Below are 20,328 nucleotides of genomic sequence, written 5' to 3'. Positions count from 1 at the left end.
TTACAAAAACATAGTTACAGCAGCCAGAGAAAAGTCAAGAGTCAAGAACCCAACTAAAGAACTGATCACCACTGATTACAATAAAACACTGATCATTGTAGCGATGACAATAATTCTCAATAAGACCTTCTGTAGATGTACAACAATGATAAAGTCAAACTGGTTAATGATAAGTGAATATGCTAATGCTGTTTATGGAGCTGTTCAGTCAACAGTTTTTGAGTTAGTGACTTTTTGGTTCAAAACCACATTAATTTCAGCTCTAAAAGAAGTCTAAATGGATTTTACTGGCATATAATCCTGTTGTACATAAAGCAAGATTGATTTAATATTGTTTCAATGTTGATTCAATGTAAAATAAGTTATTTAATTGAAAATCAATGTCAAGTTTTAACATTGATTTAGTGTTGATTCAGTGATGGTCTGCTCTCTGGTTTGAGGCTAACTGAAAGGTACATATGAGTAGACTCGCTAACTCTGTCAAAATCGAGGGGTCAAGGATCTATTTATATTACATTCATACATCCCCTTGACAAATGGCAGCCTAGAGATTTTCAGGAAATTACATACCAATTGCATCTTCATTGTTAATTTGACAGGAACATGCATTATGACCATAAATATTTGTAAGTTTTGGCACATATTTTGCACACACTGTGGTTATGAAAGGTCTAGCTGGGCTCTGACTGTATTATAATTAATTGTTTTTTTATTAATTCCATTCATTTTTTAACACTCTACACACAAACCTCTTAACAACATCTCCCTCTCAATGGTTAGGTTTCATCGCTGTATTGTTTAGACTTTTCTTTTTGTACATGGCAGATCACCATCAAGAGGAGACCTCTACTGTATGTCATGAACATTATCCTACCAGTGTTTGTATTCCTTGTGCTGGATGTGATGTCCTTCTTCATAGACGCAAGTGGAACAGAAAAGCTGAGCTTTAAAGTGACTTTACTACTGTCCGTTTCTGTGTTGCTGCTGATTCTTAATGACACGCTGCCCTCTACAGCTGATAAAATCCCACTGATTGGTAAGTCTAACATGACATGATAATTGAGGCATAATTGTTTAAAAATGCAATCAAAATTTTGACAATAATGCATTAAACCTAGAGTACAGAGAATATATTCACTTGAGAGAGAGAAAGAGAGAGATTTATATTAGCTAATAAGAGAGAATTTATGTAACCTGAAGGATTTAGATTAATGAATAACAATAAGCTGAATGAATTATTAATGTGAAAATTGTTGACTTTTTTACTGCACTTAAGTAAAACTTTGTGTTGCTTAGTTGAACATGTGGTCATACATATGAAAAGCTTAATGTAAAATTTTGCATTTGCTTTTATATTAAAAATACTGTCTTACCCTACTACATGACTTGTCCCAGCAATCACCTAAGTGGCATTAATGTAAAATGCAAAATCAAATGTACAATGTAGTTTAAAGTCTATGTAATATTGGATCTACTTTAAATTGAGTTTTAGGTTCACACAGCATTGGCTCTGATTTGGATAAAGAATACGTATATAATAAAACTGACATCCCTAGTTTAAGACGATACAAGTATGCTACAAAAAAAAAAACCTTAATTAAGACAGACACATATGAGAAAAATGGACCAATTTGTCAATGTTTTTCAAGTTTTAGACTGAGCACTTTGTCTTCCTCACTTCTGAATACAGTCGTGCCCTTTAGCTTGAAATAACAGAATTTTAAAAATAATAATAATAAAATTAATAAATAAAATAAATAAATAAATAAATTCAAACGGGTCTGCAAAACACTCCCCACATAACTGCCATTGTCCACAGTCCTGCCTCAAATTGGAGCCATTGGTCAGTTTTGCTGTGTCTGGCTGGTCAGAATGCTCAAACAAACAGGCCCTTGTTTCAACTACTACTAGAATACTACTTTTACAAATGTGTTTACAACTATATAGAATATCAGAATTATGTTATCTCAACATAATTCAATCATGTTAACTATACATAATTATCTCTGTCCAGTTTTAATGCTTTAGGTTAGCAGACCATCATTGAAATAACACTGAAAGTTGACATTGAATCAGGTTTGCACCCTGAAATAATGTTATTTTAGTGAGAAAAAAATCAGTCAAGATATAAAAATTATATCTTTGACATCTTACATAAAATATCTTTGATATATGACATAAAACCAAACTTTTTTTTTCCAACTTAAATTAAATCACATTAAATCAACATTGGAAGAATTAACAAATCAATCTTTATGTACAGCAGGACCCTATGCCAATAAATCATTTCCATGTGACATCCTTTCCTTTCCTTTACATTTTGACTTCTTTCAATCAGAGACCATGTAGAGCTGAAATTAACAAGGTTTTGAACCATAAGGTCACTATTTCCAAAACTGTTGATTAAACAACTGCACAAACAGCTTTACCATCTTCACTTATCATAAACCAGTTTGTCATAATTTGCTGTTTTCAAAGGGATTTACTGCAGTGTGATTTTCAGTCTCATTGGCATCAGCATTCTGGAGACCATCCTTGTGAATCTTTTGAAGGCTAAAGGAGCAGAGAAGAGATCAGTGGACACAACAGCTGCTATTACTGGACAAAATGGTAAGTGTCAGATTATAAGGAACATTTTCCTGATCACATACTAAATATAGTGTTTATCCAGAGCAACAATGTTTTGTAATTTCTCTCATAGATGTAGAAGACCTGCAGAGCCCTCCAGACTCAATTAGATATCAGAATGGGATGCAGAGATCACTGTGCTGGACCAGAGTGGCAAGAATCATAGATGTGACTTTCTTGGTTCTTTACATAATCACCATTATTGTGTTTCTGTCTGTTCTTGAGAGGATTTGGTTTCCAAAGTGATGTTTTATACATGAGAGGGCACACAATAAACACATTATTTATTATTAATAAACAACTATTATTTAGACATTATTGTCACTGTAAAAAACAAAAATGATCTTTGTAACAGAAGCAATAACAGTAGTTTTACCACTTATCTTTACAGATTTTCTTGTATTTCTGAAATGAAGAAAATATTTTTAAAAAGTACAAAAATAGATTGTGAATTTAAATGTCTTTACTGAAAAAAAAATATAATTTTACAGTAGTGTTGCTGTTTATTTTTTTCAGACATCCCTGTATTTTTGAAATATGGAAAATATTCATAATACTTACTGTATGGTTAGGGTTAGAATTAGGGTTTGGCTTAGGGTTACTTGCACGTAATTTTGCATAATTTAATTCTATTATAATAGTAAGTAAATGTAATGTAACAAAGACACCTTGAAATAAAGTGTTACAAAATAGCATGGTTAGTGGTCTGACATGTCCTAATTATATTTCAACAGTAAACACTGTCAAATACACTGTGCTTTTACATACATATATACATAAATAAATATATGTATGTGTATACAGGCCCGGCGCACCAACACTCCCCCCCCCAACAGAACTCCCTGTGCCCCACCCCCCCACCCCCCTTCAGACAAAGGGAGATGGTCGGACTTGAGATTAACGTGTATAATAGTCTTACGCATACAACTGTCTGCTGTTGCTTCTGATTGATTAGATGGAAAAGATGCCTATAGCCCCTGGTCTAGGATCTGTTTTCTTCGTAATAATAGTATAACGAAATAGATTTGGCAAACAATCCATTGTATCTGCCCTTCTGCTTTGGAAAGTGTCAAATGGTTATACAATGCATTTTCGCAGAGGTGAGCAATGTAGCCAATCACAGACATTTTGATTTCTAAAACGCAATGGCCAATCAGAGGTGTTTAGGTTGGAATCCACGCACTCACCGCTCCAGTCACCGTTTTTTGTCAAGTGCTGAGTTCTATAATCCTTGTAACTTCTTTCTAACTAAGACATTTAAAAAAAGTTTCATAGGGTTTTTTTTTTTTTTTTTTTTTGGAACTTTGTGAAATCGTGATGAATGAGTAACAGTTTTTAGTAAATTTAAAGGGAGCACTCTTTGCATGGTGTGAAAAAATTGTTTGCCTTTAGTAGATCTTCACCATATAGAACTATTTACCGGCTCAGGGTACTGACCCACCAAAGACTGTCCGATTAGAGACGAAATGAAGATGCACTTGTTTTATGAGACTAACCCATTTATTGTCACCACTCAACAGACTGTTTGGTCGTGGCTGTGGTTTTAAATATGACTAGTAGTTTTTCCCAATGTGGTATTAGTAGTTACTACCAGAGGTGGGTAGTCCAGGAGTCAGAAAGTAAAAGTCCTGCCATATGTTTATTCCACCCATGAACTCAGTGAAGAACCCAATGAAGGGTCGTCTGCCGCTGATCTGAAGAATCACAACTTCCTTTTATATAGTTTTTCTGTTTATACAGGGTAACTCTATACATTTCATAGAGTTTTCCTTATGCATACAATTCGATTCCTCCCAAGAGAGAAGGGGCCCCCAAGACTTGTTATGGTTAAGAACATGTATTTTTCCAGATGTTTTTCATCTGAGGCTCTGTACATTTCAGCTATGCAGACTTTTTTCTTTTTTTTTCTTTACTAAATAAGTCACATTGTTTTATCACCAATGACTAGATTATGTAATCCCACTCTGGAGGGAGCAGCAGGACCAAATATCTCCCTCCATACTTGACTAGGAGGGAGTAAAAGATCCAGTCTCCCTAATCCCTTCTTCAATAGAAAACAATGTTAAAAACATGAGTGTGCAATTGATTCAGCACTTGCCTGTGGTTGTCACAGTTATGTATAAAAGACATAAAAACACATTCAAAACATAACACATTGAATATCACAAGATTAGAATAGTTGATCTTCAGCCCAGATACCTTGTGCATCTTAGAGGGCCACCCTTGGGCAGAAGTTAGGCTAGCACTTACACCCAGGGTATGGTTCATATTTACATCTCTTCTTCTTCCTCAATAGAGTCACTAGAACTATAATCCAAAGTTTGCTCATTTAAGTTTAGTTTGTTTAGCCATCCTTCATAATATTCATCCAGGTTCCTTTCTGTGATCATTTGTTGATTATTTGGGACTTTTATCATTTCAATTTGCTTAACAGTAGCGTTGATGATTAATGTTCTTAATATAGGTAATATACAGCAAAATAATAATCCTCCTACTAATATGCCAAATCCTAAAAACATTCCCAGTTTAGCAAACCATGCTCCCCACGCTCCAAATTTCAAATCAATCCAATCCCAAATTTGTTTGTCTCTTCTAGCATTTGCTGTAACTTCAGCTCTTAATTTTTTAAATTTTAGTCATAACTTCACTAAAAGCTCCCCCAGGGGCAGTATTATTTGGTATAAAAGTACAACACTGATCTCCAAACATAACACAAACTCCTCCCTTGTCTGCCAAGAGCCAATTAAGAGCCTGTCTGTTTTGCCATGTCATTCTGCTTGTTGTGTGCACTTGGTCTCCAAATAGGGATAATGCATCATCAGTATAATTAATGAATCTTTGTTGGTTATAATAAATGTAATTAATCCACTCTGTATTTTTGTTTGGTGTGATATAAACAAATATTTACTTAAAACCTGCTTTTACTTCATCTCTTGCCTTTAATTCATTGGGAATTCCTCTCAGTTGTCCAACTGAGTCTAAATATACATTGGGGTCTGGCTCGAAACCTCTTTTAATTCTGTTGTCTTCCTTGTTTGTGCTTTGTTCTGTTTCCCATTGTGCCATGTTCATTTCTTGAAGTAATCGTACTCTTACGCATATACCTTTCCATCCAACTGGTTAAGAAGGCAATAATGTTTCACCTCCACAGATCCAACAGAACTCTGCTATTATTAATGACTGGTCTTCATAAATTTTTATAGAAGGTAAAACAATAGTTTGATTTTCACATTCTTCAGGTGCTATTTTACTTCATTTAGTTGTTCCGAGTGCTAAAAGTTCTGGAGCTCTAAAAGGAATTCCTGATTTCCAAGATTTCCAAGATTACTAAATAATAGCACATTTTCCTTTAAAGTTGCCCACATCTTGTGTTCCTTTTGGTTTATGGAAACACTCATATTCTTGTTTATAATTTATGCTATACCATTTTGGAATCTCTACTTTCCGTTTTTTAATTTTTATATTTTGGCTGACATCTGAATACTGACACCAAGATCCCCAGAGTGGTCTAAAAAAAATAATCTTTGTAGGGATCTCTACAATATGGCACAGGCATGGGTTAACTCGTAAGCATTTCATGTAGTGTTAAGTGCGTGTTCCTGTTAGTTTGCATGCGATAGCTCATTAATGCAAGAGGTAATGCATCAATCCAATTAAGTTTAGTACTTTCACATATTTTGTCAATTTTGGCCTTGATAGTTCCATTAACTCTTTCAATGCACCCTTGTGCCTGTGGATGGTAAATGCACCCTAGTCTCTGTTTTATTCTTAATTGTTGCAATACTTGTTGCACAGTTTTTTGTATATATGCCGACCCATTATCTGAACTTATTTCTGATGGTATTCCAAATCTAGGAATTACTTCTCTTGTTAGAAATTGAATTACTGTTCCTGCTCCCAGATCTGCTGATGGTACTGCCTCCACCCATCTTCTAAATCTGTCTATGATAACAAGCATGTATCTTTTGCCTTGTACTCGCTTAATCATATCCACATAGTCGATTACCAAATGCTTAAAGGGCCCTTCTGGTACTGGTACATGGCCTATTGGTGTTGCTATTCCTATCCTCACATTGTATTTGGCACAAACTTCACATGTGGACAAAAATTCATCCACCATCCCATATAAATAAGGAGATCAATATCCTTGCTGTTTAATTTTCCTTATCACTTCCCCCTTGTGCAATGGTCAAAACCATGCGCATCTGCAATAAGAATATTCAAAAGTGAAGTAGGTGCAACAATGTTTCCTTCATGTGTATGCCAGATCTCTTGTGAGTCTTTTTTAGCTCCCCTTTGGTGCCACATTGATTGTTCATAGGGGCCTGCTTGTTGTTGAATTCAAATTATATCATCCAATTGAGGTTGAGGTTCGATAAGTACTACAGATGCTTATATTGCAACCTGACACCATGAAGTTGAACACCATGAACTTTTTTTGAAACCTCTTTGTTTCCACACTGCTCCGAATAGATGACATACACCATGAGCATATGCTGAATCTGTGAAAATGTTGGCAGTTTGTCCTTTTGCTAACTGACATGCACCTGTAAGAGTTTTTAATTCTGCTAATTGAGCAGAACAAGGCTGTGCACAATGTTGTGATACCACAGGTTCAAATTCTTCTTTGTCTCTCTTCACTACTGAATATACTGTATGATTTCCTACATGGTCTCTAAAGCTAGAACCATCTATGAAGTAAGTGACTTCTGCTTCAGGGATGGGTGTTGATTCAAGATCTGGTCATAATCTAGTAAATGCCAATGACTCATTCACACAATCATGGGGTTTTCCTTCAAAAGCCGAAGGAATTAATTCAGCTGGATTAACTATATGGCATCGCTTAATGGTAACATCTGGATATGTGAGTAGTGAGGAATAGGCCAGAATTCGAGCTTGAGTCAGGACAAATTTCCTTTGTTCTAATAATTCCACAATTTTGTGATGAGTATATATAGTTACCCTATAGTTATTGTGGATGCTTTTTCATAAGCATAAGCATAATATACTGCTGCTAGGTTGGTAACATGGTGGGTATCCCTGGGCTACATTATCTAACTTTATGCTGTAATAAGCTATAGGCTGTTTTTTTCTTCCCACTGCAAGTCTCTTGCATCAGTACAGCTGATGCATAACCATCAGCTCTGTTTGCCACATATAGATGTAACATTTTATTGTATTCTGCCGTTCCCTGGGTAGGGGCCTGTTGTAGTTCTTTTTTATCGTTTCAAATGCTAGTAATGCATCTGTGTTCCATTTTAATGGATTGCTTAAATGTTGTAATCCTGCTTGTTTCATGATTTCTCTCAATGGCCCTGTCTTTACTACATAGTCTTCTATCCAGTCGGCACTAAAGCCAGTCATTCTTAGTAAAGTCATTATTTGTCCTACTGTCTGAGGCAATAGTGTTTTACTTATGCCTTCTAATTGAGCAGGAGCTATAGCTCGTGTGCCAAATGCAATCAATCTTCCCAAGTATTCAGCTTGAGGCTGGCAACATTGTATTTTGTTTTTGGACACTTTGTGTCCTCCTTGTGCTAATTTTGTCATTACTTTAATTGAGTCTCATTGACATTGTTCTAGTGAGGAAGAACAGATAATTAAGTCATCCATATATTGTAATAGTGTACTGTCTATTATAAGATCTACTAAATCAGCCTTAAGAATTCTATTAAATAAATGTGGCGATGTTCTGTTGGTTCCCAATTGCTTTTCACTTACATTTTCTCTAACTTTTCTCCTAATTTTTTCTAACACTTACTCATTCTTGTTCTATCTTCTTAGTTTTTTATTTATTTGTATTTTTTCTAACGCTAAGCGTACCTGTCTATAACAGTCCATCTGTAAATATCCTTCACTTTCTTTCTCTGCTGCCTCTTCGTTCTTACAGCTGGTTCCTTTTTTTCATCCAACTCTACTTGCCCTTCCATTTCCAATTCTCCTGTTACTTCTACTGTTCCCTTGAGGATTGGGAACTGTCCCTCTGAGGGCAAATAGGGGGGTGGCTCAAAAAACAACTTTCCCTTTTTCTGTCTCTTTGTCTGCCTCCTTCAGTTTTTTCCTGGCCTGTTTTATACTTTTTAATGTGTTCTCACCTTCCTTTTTAAATATGGCTATCAATTCTTTATCTCTTTCCCTTTTTGCTTCTCTTTTTTTCTTTTCTCTTACTGATGCTTTTAGTTTTATAGTTTTTACATCAAATGCCCCTTCCTTTGACCATTTTGTCATCATATTTTTTGTTCTCTTCTGTCATTTGTTTGAAATCTTGTTTATTAGCTCTTTACACAGTGGATATTTTAATCCAAATATTTCCACTGGTGTGGCTGCCATACTTTGTCCTATAATATCACAATCCAATTTCTTGTTTAATTCTATATAAACTACTTACTATTTATTAAAAAAAATTCCCACTTAATTTAACAATTTTAACCAATTTCTCCTAATTATAGACTTTATTCTGTGACATGCATCTTTGAATTTAGTTTTTTATTCTGTCTGATGCATTTACACTTTTTGTACGAATTGATAGTCTCAACTCTATTTTACAATCACTCAGTATGTAAAAATTTCTAAAAATAATTATTTTTCTTTACTTCTCTTTATTATTTTGTCCGCACTTATAATTATTTTTAATGTACTTATTTAACTTAATGCCTTGATCTCACTTTTACTGCACTGATCTCAGATAATTTTTCTCCTTCTCTTTCACACAGACATCCAAAATTCAAAAGCCTATAAAAGATCTTGATTCAATTTTTATTGATTCTATTTTCCTAAACACATTCACTCCTTCTAGTCCCTTTATTCACACAGGGCTCATACTTTCATTCTTTGTCCCTTTATTTATAGGGCTCATCAATTCATTCTTTGTCCCTTTATTCACACAGGGCTCATCCATTAATTCATCCCTCTCGGGTGTGGCAAGAGCTGTGTCCATCTACAGCAAGTCACATTTAAGAGATGGGAGGGGTGCGCAGTTCTTATCCACCCAATACGGAATTTATTTATTTTCTCAAACATTCACCATCACTCACACAGAGATGCACATGGACAGGACACAGTCTCAGACTCATACAACAAAACAATACACTCTTCCTGAGTGACCTGCAGTGCTCTCGCTCTTTTATTGATAATCTCCCTCAACTCAGTAAAAAATCAGCACCCAGCAGGGATTTATGCCTACCCATGCAGCCCTTTGAGTTCCCTTACACTTTTTTCTTTCTCAAAGCGGTATCGGTAGGACTTTATGTGCTTTCTATACTATATCTGCTTCAGGTTTATTGCTGTCCCTTTTAGGCCCAGTTTACAATAAACACAGACCATTGCATGCAATGTATTTCTGCCTACACCATCTAGTTTCAATTTAGGTCACCTATCATGGCCTTCCTAACAGTAAACCAAATATGTGCATGCAGTTATTTCTTCGGGAATAAAAAACCCTTTATTTATTTATTTATTTATAAAGTTGGAAGAGCAGATTTTAAGTGTCCTTACCACCAAGGGCAGACCGGCAAACAACACACACTAATTATATAAGCAAAAATGTGTACCTTATTCTATGGTGCCACTGTTGTGTTGCTCGTCAGCCAGTCCAAAAGTGGTTGTCCACTCTGCTGCTCCTTTCCAGTCTCTTCGTGGTCACCAATATGGAGGGTCGTCTGCTGCTGATCTGAAGAATCACACTCAGTCTTGGGGTTTTGTTTCCAGAAGATAGAATTTATTTCAAAGAGAATAAAGCAGAGAGATTATCTGCAGAGAAAGATCTCTCAAATGTTATTTGGCTTTTCCTTTTATGTAGTTTTTCTGTTTATACAGGGTAAGGCATCTTCTATACTCTATATGGTAAAGAACAAGGCCCACTTGTATTTTTCCAGATGTTTCTCATCTGAGGGTCTGTACATTTCAGCTATGCAGGCTTTTTTCTTTCTACACACAGGCTTATATGATTATAATGGAAGAATAGCTGGATATATAAATGGCTAGATTCACCTTGATTATAATTGATTAATTCATATTTTGATTTTTTAAAAATCTTCGAAAGCAGCTGATTTCATCAGAGGAGGTACCAAGTCATTCCTTTCAAGTCACAAGCAAGTCTCAAGTCAAATCCCAAGTCTTCAAAGAGTTAAAGTTAATGAGATAATTAAGTGACTAATTAAATGAAGATTGTGCATGGGTGAAGAACACCTGCTGTTATTGAGAATTACAGAGGATCACATGTTGATGTTTTGTTGGTTAAAATGAAGTCACCATCATATAGATCAGTGTTTAATTTAGTTGGGCTCTTGACCCTTGACTTCCTGTGTTAGATCTCTCTGTAACAATGCATGTGATTTTTTAAAGCAGAGAGATCAGTGCCTTCGTCATGCTGCGGTGATGCAATCTGACTTGGAATGTGGTCTGCGGAGGGTGCATTCTGAATTGGGACAGCATATGTCCTGATGCTGTGATGTAATCGCACTTCAAATGCACACTCCAAAGTGCGTGAACTTCACCTTGGGACACAGCTAACATCAGTATTGTTGAGATTCATATGCTGATTCTTGAAGTCTCTGAGTCTGAATGATGCAACAACTCAGAGAAGGTATGTGTTTTTAAATGCTTCAGAATGTTGTTGTTGTCTCAGTAGCACTGAATATCATGCTGTAATATTACTATAATATTACTGTAATCTATTATGTGAAACTTATAACACATCACTTTAACAATTAAAGATCAGACTGTGGATTAGACCAGACCACCACATGATGATGACATTGTCAACAAAAACTAGTCAGGATCACCTGACCTCATTTTCACTGGGCTTTTCTGCAATAGCAAATGTCATATAAAAACAGCAGCCAGAGAAAAAAAAAACATTACATGTCAAGAGACAAACTAAAGCAAACACAATTCGCTATGACAACTTCAAACAAAACGATTATTTTCAATAAAACATCATCATCTAAACCTCTGTTAATTCTCAGTAAGAGCTTCTGTAGAAATTTGACAGAAATAAGGTCAATCCGGTTAGTAATGCATGAAGTTGGTAATGCTGTTTGTTGAGTTGTTTAATCATCCTCTGTTGAGATCCCCAGCAAACATGTTAAAATGTCTGCTTTTGAAGAAACATCGTAGTATCGTGCTACAGCGCACATTCTATCAGCTGCAGTTCTGGCTCCTCCGTTTTAATATACTGTACAGTGCCACATACATTAACATCAAATTCTGCAGTAGATTTACGCTCACTGGACACTGCACTTATTCAAAATCACAAAAGTGCATTATTTGCATCTGCCCGTTGAACATAATTCACGTGTTGTTCTTACGTGCGCTTTTTCTGAGCGCCTACCTGAAGCGCAAGCACAAACCTGTCAAACAGCCCTGATTACTAGCCTAAGCTAGTAAAAAAAAATAAAATTCAGAGCAACTGCACTTGCAGCAACCCATTTTTTTTTTTTTTTTTTTTTTTTTCTTGTGCTGAACAAAATAATATTTTGAAGAATGTGGGTAACCAAACTGGTCCCCACTGATTTTGATAGTAGGAAAAATACCATGGAAGTCACTGGGCACCATTAACTGCTTGGTTACCCACATTCTTCAAAATAACTTCAACAGAGTGTTCAACATAATGTTTAATAGAAGAAAGAAACTGATTCAGGTTTAAAACAAACTGAGAGTAAATGATGGTATAAAAATAAAACACTATGACAGAATTAACAGACGGATGACAGAATTTTCCCTTTTGGGTGAACTATTATTATAATGTTAATAAAACAACAAAAATATCACTCACTGCTCATGACTGATGAACTTTAATACAGATGTATATAGTGTACATAGTGTTTTATTTTAATATTTTTTCATTAAATTTCTTGAATGTTAAATACCGTACTTGAAACATAAAGTTTGTTTTATTTGTAAATTATGTGTATTTGTAATGTATATCTTTTTTTCTTATTTTCTAATAAAAAAAAAGATACAATAATGACAGATTTTTATTTTCACCCACTTTGGCCTAAATGTATGCCATTTTTTTTTATTTTATATTTTGTTAACTTGAAAGTGTTTTTTTTTTTTAAACAATAGGGAAATTAGTTTGGCTGTACTGCTCAGGCAAATTACAAAATGTAAAACCAACATGACAAAGAATCGAGATAAAATCATGAATTGTGATATTCCTGAATAAAAATATTTTTGCCATATCGCTCATGCCTAACTTGTGCTACAACTGTTTGGCATATGCTACAAAACTTTCAGCTTCTGTAGCACCAGTCCTATGTGCAAAAAATGTTAACGTACAGCCTTGTTTACTGACCAGGATGCACTATGGGAAGAAGGCAAGCCGGTGAAGGCAGTAGCTATGTTTCCATCCACCTATTTTTATGTGCATTTTGGATTATCACATAAAAAAAAAGCTGGATGGAACCGCCAAGATGTGCATAAATTCTTAAAATGTGCATAAAAAACTTATGTGCAACTTTGAGTAGGATAAACTTTTTATCCGATAAGAAAAAATGCACATAAACTACGATGGAAACACATTAACCAAATAAATTCCACCATGCGCATTGAAAAAGTCATGTGACTTTGCGCTATGAGATGGGATAACTTGACTTACCAGCAGACAGATCTCATTCACATCGTCTATATGTTGTTTTAGTCATTCTGAAATGCCTGAGCAAAGTCTGTCATCAAAGTATTTCTGTATAATTACTGTCTTACATGACTGCATTCCCAAACAGCAGGCATCCACCTCTAATGCCACCAATGACTCCATTTTTTTTTGTGTGTGTTACGTCTGCTCTCTCTGAAGTGCAAGTAATTTATTACATATGAAAATTATTATATTCAGTGGCTTCTCCTAGTTTTCTTAGAGATATTTTGTGCCAGTTTATCAGGAAGTGACGATTTTGTCCTCTTTAACATGTTGAATGGAAACTGTGGTTTATTCGCAAATGTTTTATGCGCTATTCCAGTTTTGCGCATAAGATAAATTTGCATCTTTGGATGGACACATAGCTATTGTGATGTTTTGGGCAATATTCTGCTGGGAAACCTTGGGTCCTGCCATCCATGTGGATGTTAATTTTTCACATAACACCTACCTAAACATTGTTGCAGACCATGTACACCCTTTCATGGAAATAGTATTCCCTGGTGGCTGTAGCCTCTATCAACAAGATAATGCGCCCAGCCACAAAGCAAAAAATGGTTCAGGAATGGTTTGAGGAGAAAAACAATGAGCACGATCTCAATCCAATCAAACATCTGTGGGATCGTGCGAGGCCGAGAATCGCATCTCGCACGTGGAAGATTCAACGAATCACCTGACTGGTGATACTGAGAGGATGGCAAAACTTGTTTGACGAATGGAATAAAGCTGAGGATTTAAAAAATCGCAGCAGGCAGAATAACATAAAAAAAAATCAGCCTTAAAGAGGGGAAAGAAGCATGCTGCAAAATGAACGAGTATGTCCAAAAGATCCTGTCAGAGGGGCTCGGGTTGACGGGGTCAGAGTTTGAGACTGAGCAGAGTCATCGGAGCTTCGGGCCAAAGCCTAATGATGATCAGCGTCCCCAGGTCATGCTGGTGAAATTTCTACACTATACCGCAAGGGAGAAAGTCCTGGCAGCATCAAAAAAGAGCAGGGGATTTGAATGGGAGGAATGCAGGCTTTCCATCTTCGAGAATATGTCGAGAGAGAGAGAGCAATGATGAGGAAAAAAATTATCCGCAGCGAGAGTTACTCTGGGACCATGAAGTTCGACATACCATGGTTCATCCAGCCACATTGAAGTTTACGTGGAAGGGAAAAAAGCAGTGTTTTACTGACCACATGGAAGCAGAAAGATATATAAAGGAGCACATCCAACTACAAGGAGGTGACAAGTAAATTGTGGACTGGAAATATGTAAGTCGAAGTATTATGATACGTTGCTGAAATGGTGGGTCGGGAAAAGCTTTGGGGTCTGTCTTCCCAAGTCAGTGAGTGCGCTCTGTCAGCGAGCATCATGGACCAAATGTGTGACCCAGAAGTGGGCTCACTGTCCCTTAAGGGCAGTGTTTTGAGTTTAGTTTTTTTCTCCCTTATTTGTTTTGTTTTCTGTATGTTTTTCAAGGTTTAATTGTTCACAAAAATGTTGGAAGTTAAATAATTGGTTTTCTATCAGAAATGACTGTGGGTATAAAACCAGTTTGTATGTTAAAGGTTTATTTGTTATTTATTTTTGGAACTTAACAAACAAGTTGCATCGGAGCACAACAAGTGCACAGTTTTACACAGTGTGTGATGGATAGACAATGTATAAATATCATATCTTGGAATATAAATGGCTGTGGGTCACTTGTTAAAAGGAAAAAAATACATATCATAAGATCAGGAAAACTGACGTTGCCTTTTTTCAAGAATCATATTTTAAAAATGAAAAGAAAGCTTTGAAACTTAGACGTGACTGGGTCGGACATGTGTTTCAAAATTCTGTGTCAAGCAAGAGGAGTGGAGTAGCCATACTAGTGAGGAAGAAAATACATTTTTGTATTGATGAATCAACACAAAGACAAGTAAGGTTGTATACTCTGCATAGAAGCAAAGCTCAACTGTGTTAAAGTAGTGGTTTGTAATGTATATGCACCAAATAAGGAGGAGCCTGAATTCTTTCATGAGGTAAACAAAAAATTTGCCAACCTCGAAGGACATGTTACACTTGGAGGTGACTTTAATCAAACTATCGATGGCATCCTGGATAGAAGTCAAAACAACATCAGATCAATCCCCAGAGATAGAGCTGCTAATGTACTTCCCATAACACCCAATGTACTTGCTACATCATTAGAATAATGGCATCTACGCTAATATTAGTCTGTTTCTGTCTTATTCCGAGGTCACCATAGCCACCAGATCCAGTCTGTATCCAAGTCAGAGGGTCACTACAGTCACCCAGATCCAGTACGTATCCAGACCATATGGTGGATCAGCACCTAGAAAGGACCTCTACAGCCCTGAAAGACAGCGGAGACCAGGACAACAAGAATTGATTATTTTCTGATCTCCAACTCTTTAATTGACGCTATTGCTGATTGAACGAGCCTCAATAAATGGACCTATAACACAAGAGGAGGTCAGAACTGTTATAATGTCTTTGAAAGCTGGAAAATCACCAGGCTCTGACAGATTCCCAGTAGAATATTATAAGAAGTTTGTCGATGAGTTGACCCCAATATTAACTGAGGTATATGCAGAGGTACTTGAGAATGATATGTTGCCTGACAGTTTTAATGAAGCCTTAATATCACTCATATCAAAACCGGATAGAGATGCAATGGATCCTGCTAATTACTGTCCCATAAGTTTATTAAATGTAGATTGTAAACAAAATTATAAGCCTCACGATTAGAAAGTAGTTTACCTAAAATTATACACAGAGATCAGGTGGGCTTTATTAAAAATAGATCTTCGTCTGACAATATGAGAAGACTATTACATCTCATGTGAATGAATCATTCTAATCTAGATCCCATTGCTGCAATATCGCTTGATGTGGAAAAGGCCTTTGATAGGGTGGAGTGTGGGTTTCTTTTTGAGGCCTTAGAAAAATATGGCTTTGGTTCAGGTTTTGTGAAGTGGGTTAAAATTCTTTACTCCAATCCTAAAGCAGCTGTAATAACTATTGGAATAACGTCATCCTTTTTTAATCTATCCAGGTCTACCCACCAAGGCTGCCTTCCTACTACTTTTTACATTAGTTTTGGAACCGCTTGCTTCAATGATTAGAGAGGAACCAAGAATTAAAGGTGTATTTGCAGGGGAAAGAGAACATAAATTACTGTTATATGCCGATGACATATTGCTAGTAGTTAAGGACCCTACCAGTACTCCTTAATATGATTGAATCTTATTCTAAATTTTCAGGATCAAATTTTTTTCAGGATTAAAATCAACTGCCATAAGTCAAAGGCTATGCCAGTATCAGCAGTGTGTTTTTCTTCCTCAGTCAGTGCATTTAAGTTTAAATGGATGCATAAAGGGATTAGATATTTAGGTATCCACCTAAACCCTAATTTAGAGAATATACTGAATTTGAATATGGTACCTTTGTTGCAGAAAATACAAACAAAATTAGATAATTGGAAGAAAATTGTTAACTTAAGATAACAATAGCACCACAGTTTAATTACATATCTGGGAGGGTCCCTGTTACTATGCCTCACCAGCTATGATTAAGTACTTCAGACCAAGACAAACATCCCCAAAGATGGAGACAGGAACTAACAACTGGAATTTGCATTAACTCAGGTAATTTACATGGAAGACCCTGAAAGAGGGCACTCCCATTACAGTAAGCAAAATATCTCTTGACTCTTAGGATCTGTATTATCTTTAAGTCTACTTTTGTAAGATTAAGAGCATTGTACCAGTTGCCCTGAGACAATTCAAATGAGACCAAACATGACTGTTAGTTTACTTGCATTGACATTTTCATGTAATCATTTTGAGCAGACTGAGTAGAAGGAAGGATGGGTGAAGGGATTTAAAATGAAACAAATGGACAGAAGGGAAGGAGGTCTCCTGCGCCTCCACTTTGTGGGGTGTCTTGAAGATGCCCGTGTTTGTTTGTATTGTCTTTTTCTCGGGAGATCAAATTATCTGAGGTTCTTTCATCCTTAAACTATAAATATTATCGATTCATTTTCTAAAGCTACGGGTTTATACTTAAAGGGGTCATATGATGCTGCTAAAAAGAACATTATTTTGTGTATTTGGTGTACTACAATGTGTTTATGGGGTGTAAGGTTCAAAAAACACATTATTTTCCATATAATGTATATTATAGTTTCTCCTCTATGCCCCGCCTTCTGAAACGCGCCGATTTTTACAAACCTCATCGCTCTGAAAAGCGAGGTGTGCTGTGATTGGCCAGATATCCAGTGAGTTGTGATTGGCCGAATGCCTCAAGCGTGTGACGGAAATGTTACTCCCCTTAACATACTATTGGTGCATTTGACTTCATGCGGCGCTGCACAAACCGATCGCAATCTGACTTGAAGCAGTGCATGCCGGTTAGAAATTTTGTCCGACTTGAGACGGCGCCGACGCCACATGACTCTCACATGTGGCATCGAAGTACCACGAGAGTGTTATCAGCCACAGCAGTTTCTCCAGAGCGACTGCAGGAGCGCTGATGACTACACAGCTGTTTCACGATTGGCCAGATTCACCACATGACAATGATCACGTGTGTTTTGGGGTTTATTCGTACCTTTTCATTTTCAATAATGGCCACAAATCTGTGTTTTTAGAACGATAAAAGCTTTTTTACTGTAGTCGCACTGTTGTACTGAGTCACGTTTATCATACAACACTGATAAAAGTACATATACCCCCACTTTATTAGTATTTAAATAGTATATGATTATGTTGAACTTTATTCTCATTCTTAAAAATATGTTAAGCAGTATATAAAAATTCCTGTTTTTGTTGCTAGACTCTCTAGGCCACGTTTATTCTAAAAACATGGTGTGTATTTGAAAACATTGTGTATTTGACAATTATTGCAGTTAATTCACGTCATCTGTGATAAAGTATGCAAACACCACGTGAGTGTCACTAACGGGAACAGAAAGTGTCCGGCTAGATGTGTCTGTTTTCAACTCTGCCCCCGACTGCAAGCGGCTACTCTCGTTGACCGCCATCTGTAGCCGTGCTTCAAGTCAAACGCACCTTATGCCATCTCCCAGGCCAGCAGCACGAGATTCAGTCCAGCTGGTCTGCTCGTGCACATCCCATCATCGGTTCTCTTTTAGCAGTTCAGTCAATGTACTGCTAGGATTAACTGAATAACTTGGGATATTGGGATAATCGTTTCAAACGATTCAGTTCGATTTGGTGAACTGGTTTGACCGGTTCACTATGAAGAACCAGTTAAATAGAAGGATTTGTTCGCGACCCTGACATCTCTAAAGTTGGACGAGGCAAAACAAATAAACTCCATTACAAATGAGGCATTTGTTGCATCCAGTGGGGACATAATTACTGATTATTCATAGACTGTATAAAACATGGACGTAGTGTCCGTAACGTCACCCGTAGATTCCTGAAGAATGTTTTTGAAGCAAAAAGTGGGCGGAGGCATCCGTCGCCATCTTGGCAGGCGTTACCGTGCGTCACTCTGAGATAATCGAAAATGGGCAAAAAGGCATGAGCTGGTTACTGAAGCCATGCCCACATAGAGCGACGGCAGTGTTAGCAGCGGCAATCCACCTGTCACTCAAGTGGCCAATCCCTTAATTATGTAGAACTTTAAGGCTAAATATAATTTAAACGGATACATTTTTATTAAAAAAATTCACCCCCTCACAGTTGTCACAAAGGGCAAAATTAGCTATATAGACCAAAATAATTTTTGTACCAGGCTGTAAACATGTTTTTTCTGCTGTAAAGTTGAGTATTTTAACATGGGGAGTCTATGGGATTGTCTCCCTTTTGGAGCCAGCCTCCAGCGGCCAGTCTATGAATTGCAGTTTTAGTCAATTCCATGTTGGTTTCAAGAGAGGGAGCTGGAGGTTGCCGCTTTGTTGTGTTGCGTATCGCGCTGCATAAACATAAAACCATGTCTGCATTTGTGATCTGAGAAACAACAAGCCTACTCTACACTGCTCAAAACTCGCGTTTGAATCATCATTACGCAAATTATTTAAAAATAAAAAACGTACTTACAGGCTGTGAGTCAGAAATGCCAGACTGTCCTTGCAAAGTTTGAACTGCCCCACTTTATAGAAACAGCTGTTGTGCAGCAGACGCATTGTAGGCTACTGGTTCAGGGAACAGTCCTCATCCTCAATAAAATGCGCAGCACACATCTGAATATTTGGGTTGAACTGTTCTGGAACAGTGTTGAAATACAACTTAACCAATGATTTCTAGTTGTGTCCTTTTTTGGAAGGCCAAACAAAGTTTCACTTCAATGAAACACACAGTGACTCCACAACATAGCAGCTGTGGCAACAGAGAGATTAATGCCTTCTTTCTTTGTGTGAACATTTGGGCGGTGTTATGCAAGTCTTCCCACATACTGACGTAGACGTGGGGGCGTGTGAGAACGAGCTGTTTTACGGGGGCGTGGACGAGTCTCAACTTTTATAAAGAATATCTCTTTGGATTTGAGACTTTAGTCTTTGCAACTTTACAGATCTTCGTTATTCACCTAGAGCTTGTAATACTCCAAAGAGAAAGGAAAATATGGAATCGCATCATATGACCCCTTTAAATATTCAAAAGTGTGAACTTTTTGCCATTAAAGACTGTAATGAATCTTTTGTCCATAATATTCCAGTGAAAGAAAACAATTGTTATCCAGGTGTTTTAATTGTTAAGGATCAGAAAGTAAGATGTACTCTTATTTACCAACCCCTTCATTGATAAAAAAAACAGAAAAGATTTAACTAGTGGCTACAAAAGAGGTCTTTGAGAGGGTAGGGAACAATCTAAAAGAAAACAGCTTTATGTAGTGAATCTGATTTTGCTTCTTGCAAAACTCCACATCCACAGATGCAAATATTCAAACTCCAGAGTCCAGACCTCTCTCTTTCGTTGTCATAAAATAATTTGAATTGATCCAGTTGTCTGAGAACAAAAAAGTTATCTATTGTCTGAGTAAAAACGTTATCTGTCTGTAACTCTTTTCCTATCTTTAATGACAAGTAAGTCTCGATTTTGTTTT

General features: G+C 36.6%; 2 protein-coding genes across 2 annotated transcripts in view; one reads left to right on the top strand and one right to left on the bottom strand.

The window, feature by feature from the left end:
* LOC109094670 (NACHT, LRR and PYD domains-containing protein 3-like) overlaps nucleotides 1-20,328 on the bottom strand; it is a 392,152-nt gene that overhangs the window by 157,978 nt on the left and 213,846 nt on the right. The gene's annotated exons all lie outside the window — the stretch shown is intronic.
* On the top strand, nucleotides 510-3,035 carry LOC109089882 (5-hydroxytryptamine receptor 3A). The gene is made up of 3 exons (XM_042721344.1): nucleotides 510-1,036; nucleotides 2,479-2,610; nucleotides 2,702-3,035. The coding sequence occupies exons 1-3, from the start codon at nucleotides 859-861 to the stop codon at nucleotides 2,872-2,874; spliced, it is 483 nt and encodes a 160-aa protein (XP_042577278.1). The 5' UTR covers nucleotides 510-858; the 3' UTR covers nucleotides 2,875-3,035.

The sequence above is a fragment of the Cyprinus carpio genome, chromosome B3 (genome assembly GCF_018340385.1).
Source record: "Cyprinus carpio isolate SPL01 chromosome B3, ASM1834038v1, whole genome shotgun sequence".
Lineage (NCBI taxonomy): Eukaryota > Metazoa > Chordata > Actinopteri > Cypriniformes > Cyprinidae > Cyprinus > Cyprinus carpio.
The sequence above is the reverse complement of the archived record's forward strand: the minus strand, read 5'-3'. Positions and strand labels throughout refer to the sequence as shown.